The sequence below is a fragment of the Coptis chinensis genome, chromosome 7 (genome assembly GCF_015680905.1).
Source record: "Coptis chinensis isolate HL-2020 chromosome 7, ASM1568090v1, whole genome shotgun sequence".
In the NCBI taxonomy this organism is placed as follows: domain Eukaryota; kingdom Viridiplantae; phylum Streptophyta; class Magnoliopsida; order Ranunculales; family Ranunculaceae; genus Coptis; species Coptis chinensis.
This window is the reverse complement of record NC_141462.1, coordinates 71,216,770-71,223,726: the sequence shown is the minus strand read 5'-3', so window position 1 is coordinate 71,223,726 and position 6,957 is coordinate 71,216,770. Positions and strand designations below refer to the sequence as shown.

The 6,957-nt window shown below is 40.1% G+C and overlaps 1 protein-coding gene across 1 annotated transcript; it reads right to left on the bottom strand.

Moving 5' to 3' along the window:
• Positions 1–266: 266 nt before the first annotated feature.
• Positions 267–1,514, bottom strand: LOC147488687 (uncharacterized). The gene has a single exon (XM_086574454.1). The coding sequence runs from the start codon at positions 1,512–1,514 to the stop codon at positions 267–269; it is 1,248 nt and encodes a 415-aa protein (XP_086430580.1).
• Between the last annotated feature and the right edge of the window lie 5,443 nt (positions 1,515–6,957).

Genomic DNA, 6,957 nt, shown 5'->3' with positions numbered 1-6,957 from the left:
TCATAGAATCGACGTAGTATTCCCGTAGTTGTTTAAATAGTCGACTAGTTGCATCTTGTGGGTAGTTACATCGTAGTCTAGTTATCATTTCGTAAATCTCTCATTAGACTTTAGTTAAGATTATTTATACGTAGAGAATATTACCATGCGGAAGAACTAGGAGTGGAACGAATCATCTACTCCACTATATCTCAATAGGATTGAGAGTAGAAAACTTTGATAAATTAGGCACGTAATTGAGTTTTAGTTTACTTACGTTTTGAGTTTTATCGTTCATTTCGTAGGCAAACTTTAATCTTTTTATGTTTATCACTAGCCAACCCAATATTATCCCCTATGCTTCTCCCTTTTATAAAAGCCCCTTGAAACGGAGAGACAATTTTATTTAAGTGGGCCTTAAGCCTAATAGCAAGAATCTTAGCGATAATCTTATAACAAAAATTGTATAAACTTATAGGTCTAAACTTAGATACATGGTCCGGATTGGAAATCTTAGGGGTGAGGGTGAGAAAAGTTTCATTTAATCTAGGGTTCATCTTGCCATTTATAAAGAAATCCTTAACACAATCTATAATACTATTACCGACCACGTCCCAACATTGTTGATAAAAGATACCTTGGAACCCGTCAGGTCCCGGGGCTTTTAGAGACCCGAGCTTTTTAACAACATGCCAAATATCATCATCAGATAGACAAGCAGTAAGAATCTGATTCTCCCTATCCGTAATACAAGGCTTAAATAAATCAAGAACATGCTCATTATTCTGAGGGTGAACAGAATCAAAAATATTATCAAAATAAGCATTCACCGCTTCTCCTACATTATTCCTACCTTTTTGCCATACACCATTATCATCCTTAATCTTATCAATGTTATTTTTCCTTCTACGATAAACCATAGAAAGGTGAAAGAACTTAGTGTTCCTACCATCTTCTTTAATCCAGTGTTGACTAGATTTCTGTTTCCAAAAATCCTCTTCTTTCTCATACCAATGAAAGAGCTCCTTTTTTAACATCTTAGCACTTTCATGATTAATCGGATTAAAAGGCTTTTGGAGCACCCTATTTAGCTCTTTTTTAGTATGCTTGATATTAGAGAAGATGTTCCCAAAAACCTTCTTATTCCAGGTCTTTAGACATTGAGCGGTCTTATTTAACTTAAGAATCACATTCCAATCAGGGAGATCATGAGTTATAGAGTTCCAAGGTTTATCTATCTCAGGTTTACAAGAAACATCTTTCAACCACATATTATAGAAATGAAAAGGTCTATCCGCATGTTCCTCAGGTACTTTAAGACTAATTAACAGAGATAAATTATCAGAAGTAGCATTAACAACATGTTTAACTAGCATATTAGGGAATAAATCTATCCAGTCATGTGAAGTCATAGCACGATCAAGTCTTTCTAAAATATTATCTTTTATTCTCCTATTGTTATTCCAGGTGAACTTGGGTCCTTTATAGCCTAAGTCCACTAACCCGAGATCATCAATCACATAATTAAAATCCATCATGCATTTAGAAAAGGTTGACCATCCCCCTATTTTCTCGTCCAACGTTCTAATAGCATTAAAGTCTCCAAAAACTAACCACGACCCTAGTATATAGGGGGCACATTCTCTCAGCTCAGTTCAAAACCGATGTCTCATACTAGCATTAGGTTCTCCATAAACAAAAGTAAAGTACCAAGGATTTGTACTATGATAATTAATAAGTTTACTTGAGACTTGGTTGGCCGTGGCTCCCAGCACCTCCAGGTTAACTCCAGCCCTCCTCGAAGACCCACAGCAGGAACACAAAACGTATTATCATACTTAAGAGCTTTTCCTAACTTACTTATCTTATCCTCCTTTACTTTTGTTTCTGACAAGCATAAAATGTCTGATTGGTGTTGACGGACTAGATCCTTTATATTATGAACTGCCATGGAGAAACCCATTCCCCGGCAAGTTCAGGCGTGTATCATATCTGTCGAGGCGGCTGTTTGGGGACAGCCACCGCGAACCCTGGAGGAGGACCACACAAACCTCCACTGCTACCAGACCCAGCACTGACACTTGTGCTCTTATCACCACAATACCCACTGTTCGAACCCCTAGGGTCTTTTGAGTTGTTCCCTTCGTTTTTTTATTTTGGACTTGAGATGTCCACTGCGCTTCCCAGATGAGCCCTCCATAGCCTGTGGCAACGGTTGAGAGATGCTATCTTCTTATTCATATCCAGTCCCTACTTGATTTCCTTGAAACAAATCCACCGGCACATTCCCCACTGACACCTCATCATGATAGTTATACAACACCGCATCTTGGTCAGAATCCTCATAAGGTTCTTCTTCTTCAGTAAATGCATCTGAAGGTATCTCTTCTTCTGGAATATCACCCCCTGAAACCTCAGAAGGAACACTTGAATCCATAGAATGGTTAGAGAAGGATGGCTCTGTGGACTCCATTGTATCACTTGACACCGAGATGATGGGGACATCCTCAGGGATCAGTAAGTGTCCCAAACCTTTTGCGCGCATATCATCCGCCTCTCTTTTAGCTTTCTTTGAATTTTTTTTAGCCTTCCTAATACTCTTACTACTACCATCGTTATCCATATCTACTTCTACTGATAGAGGACTAGCAGCCAACTTCCTCTTAGAACCCACACTAACTTCTTGCCCCTTCCTAAAACCTTTTTTAACTCCACTCTTTCTCAGACCCCGAGAAGCCAGCGTCTTAAACCCCCTCCCACGCATAGGCAGTCCTAAGAATCTGAAGCTAGCATGAGCTGTATATGGGGAGAGTAATGGCGACTCATACCCCTCTCCAACCAAATTCTCGAGACGAGGAGTAGGCACCTTGGAACTCGAAGTAACTAGTAGCCTGGAATTCTCTTCCATAAAGTTTTCACCTGTTCCCAAAAAGGAATCCACATGAGCTATAAAGCCTACCTCCTCAGGTTCACTGCCCCAAACCATCGCATCCCCTAGCTCTCCAGATACAGTTGTGGACGCTTGGTTAAAGCTTTTACCTTCCTTTCCATCTGTTGCCTCCACAACCAAACCCAAACCCATACAAGACTTGGGTCCCCACACCACTAAGGCCCGATCAAGGGAACCAGATTCTAAACAAGGTCCATCAACAAACCTTTGGTACTCTTGGGCATGAAAATGGATAACCGTTCTACAGCTCGACCCAACTTGCCATTCCATCTCCATATCCTTTCGACCTAGAGGGAAACCCACTTGAACAGAACTGTCATCTCGGACCTCTCCCTCAAGCCCAACTAGACCAACAACACTCCTACCCCCTTTACTAGAATCCACAAGAGCTAGCTTCGGCCCAGGAGGCCTCAAGCCCAAGCAACCACTTTTATCCAACCTACTACCTTCCAGACTTACCACACCCACCTTTCCTGCTGACCCTAACCCCAGCCCATCCAAACTCAACTGCTTTGGCTCACGGAGGTCCTTAGTCCCCTCTGAACCACCCGGACTGCCTTCTATATCCTTAGATTCATACCTCTACTTAGGGGGTGTACCAAAGAACCCCCACCAGACCAGAACCTTCTTCTCTGAGCATTTTTGTCCCTAGCCGGAATCTGGTCAAATCTAGGTTTCTGAGGTATTCCAAAGAAAGAGACCGATGTAGGGTTAGAGTTCACCACACCATTAAAGGAAATAGTAGCCCTCATCATAAAGGAGAAAGTATGTTTAACATCTCGAGGGGAACCACCGCACCTCAGCATACTAGCTCGATACTTCTCCTTTTGCAGACAGAAGTTCACATTATGACTGATAAGAGCCCAAAACTGTAGTTTTAACCCCTTAACCATCATACTTTTAGACCAATTATGTGAGTAATAATTAAGAGTTAATCTCGATTCGTGTTTTATGCATTTCAGCTTCAAAGTCCATTATGTGCGAAAATGTGCCACTTTAGCGCGAGATAAAGGAGCAAAGGTCGGTTGCTAAGGAGTTACTGTGAATAAAGGCCAAGATTCAAGGAGACAAAGCCTTTGTAAAGCCCGTCAAAAGTCAAAAGTCAACAAAAAAAAATTGCACAAGTCAGCAGAACTTTCGAAGGCCGTATCTTTGAACTTAGACCTCTGAATTGGGAGTATCTTATGTCAAAACGACCGACTCGGAAAGAGCTTTCCAATGGTCCAAGCCTTGACCCAATCAGAGGAGCAAATGTGGACGAAATATCTGTCGAAGCCAACTGCAGCTGAAGAGCCCATTTTGGACTAAAGAAATTGGGTTTTGGGCCCGATTTTCCGGCCCAAAACATGGCTCCAAGCCCATGCACGATTTTTGGATCTGAAAGTATAAAAACAAAAGTTTGACTCTTTGTAGAAAAAGGAGGTTAGGTAGTTAAATTAGGTTAGGTAGAAAGTAGCCATTAGAGATTAGTTTTTAGATCCAGATCTAGTTTTACATTATTTAGTTTTATATTAATTAATTAGTTTATTTCTTGAGTATTGAATCATTGTTTTTATTGTTCATTAGATTAATAAGTAGTTGTTATTCATTCAATCATATCTTGTTCTTATTGTTCTATTAGATTTATAAGGTTAATTACTTATTCCATAATGACATGTTCTTATTATTGTTCTTGTGTTGGGAATGGTAGTATAGAAATTTCACATCAAATCATTACTCTCACCATTGTTCCTTTTGGGTTTGATTAGTTGAATTCAATTTAAGTCTAGACAGTTAAGAGTGGAATGAATCCTTACTCATTATATTGCATGATTATGTTTTGAGAGTAAGAAGAATTGATTTAAACGTAAGAACGGTAGGATTACGTATTAGTGTTGTTAACATTAATATTTAGGATTCTACTATTTTTACGGTTATCAAATGGCGCTGCTGCCATCTTAATCTCGTTCAAGACAAGAATTCAATTGCTTGAATCCAAGGGGCAATCCCCCATTCTCTACCCACCCACCCTTTTAATTTTTCATTCTTATTTCTTGAATTTTCGGAACTGTTCACTGTTTTAGGCATAGGGGCTGCGGATTCACAGAGAAAAACACTGCGGTGAAGGTATTTCTAAATTTTCAAAAATTCTGAAAATTTTCAGACATAATATTTAATGTGTTTTTGATTTACTGGAATATTTTCAGATTTTTCAAAGTTGGTTTACCTTGTGAAAAAAATACGATCTTTACAGTGCTGCATTTCAGTTTTCACACCGTATGTTCTTGAAAAACAGACAAGTAAGGTTACTTAGGGAGTTCTAAAAATTCTATAATTTTTACAGGAGTATCTATCCTAAGTCAGGAGTTTGTAGTAAAAATTTGACGAGTTTATTATTTGTTTTGACCTCCTAAATAGTAGAGTGTTTCCAGTGTGTTTCTGCAGTATTGCAAACACTTAATATCTGGAACACCAGCCGATAAGGAGAGGTTTTAGAACTCCAATTTCTCTAAAATTTTACAGGAACAATTAGGATCTGTCAGGAGTCTCCAGTAAACATTTGGAAATTTTTGGCTTTGTTTTGATGGGTTAACCATTCGGTTGTTTGTATTGTGTCCGAAAACTGTTTTGCAAACTTTGTAGGGAAGTAGAGGGACTTTCATAGCTCCGATTGATCTGACATTTTACAGGCTAATTGATAGATGTCTTAACAAATTACTGTAAAAATTTCGAATTTTTTGGAGTACGATAAAAGGCCTAAAACTTGAAAACCCTGAGGCGCACCTGCGCCCAAAAGGAGCGCACCTGCCCTCAAAACACTGGACATTCGAAAACCCTGAGGCGCACCTGCGCCCAAAAAGAGCGCACTTGCCCTCAAAACACTGGACATTCACAAAACCCTGAGGCACACCTGCGCCTAAGGAGAGCGCACCCGCGCCCTAAGCTGAATTTTGCCGGATTTCCACAGGTTTGTTTCGAACGTCGATTTTTCAAGTTTTTCAATGTTCCAACTTGTTATATACACTGAACACGCGTAAACAAGACGTTATTCATAAACGAAGCAAGGACGCTATTCATAAGCGAAGCAAGGACGCAATCAGGTATTCCTTTCTTCCACACCTCGCATCTCCAGTTAGAGGTTTCTACTAGTATATCAGAATTGTTTGGAGTGTTGCATGTTTAGTTAAGTTCGACTTAGTCTTGCATGAGATTAAGGTTTGGTCGAAGAAAAACAACTAACATAATTACACGGCAACATCGACAAACACGTCTATCTAGTATACCACCCATTACACCTCTAGCTACTATTCCACACACACCACCTGATATAATGGCTGAAGAAAGAGAGACTCCTCTCTCTGACTTCTACAAAGCCTTGAGCGATAGCCCCAAATCTTGCATCGTTCTAGCAGACCCCAAGTAAGATTTCGAATCCCCCAAATATTTTAATTTGTTACCCGCTTTTCATGGTTTAGACCATGAAAAACCTTATCGGCCATTATCGTTAGTAGGATTGAACAAGTCCTAACAACATTCCACCATCCCACGGTTGGTGCGGAACAAATTAAACCGGGGTATTCCCTTTCACCTTAGCCCGATAAGGCGCGTCTTGGTTAACGCCCAAACGCCAAACTCGTGGACTCATGGGTTCAATTTGTTCAATTGTTCATGGAACAGTTTTACCCACCAAAAGAAGACGGATGAAATGCTTCACAAGATTCATTTCTTCACCCGGAATCCTCATGAATCCTTTTCGGAGGCCCTCGAATCGCTTCACTCGATCTTCTCATTGAATGCCCGCATCATAATCTTGCGAAAGACACACTTGTTCGTGCTTTCTTCAAGGGGGCTTCACATTATCATAAGGAGGTTCTAGATATCATGACCGGGGTAGTTTTCTTAGTAAAGGAGCCTTGGAGGCTTATAAATTCTTAAAGATCAATCTAAGAAGAACAACAATTGGAGAGGTAACGATTCCTCCCGGCCCTCTCTCCTTCTTCTCTTGAGGTTAAATATGATCCCGAAGCTTAAAACTCTTATCGATGCCC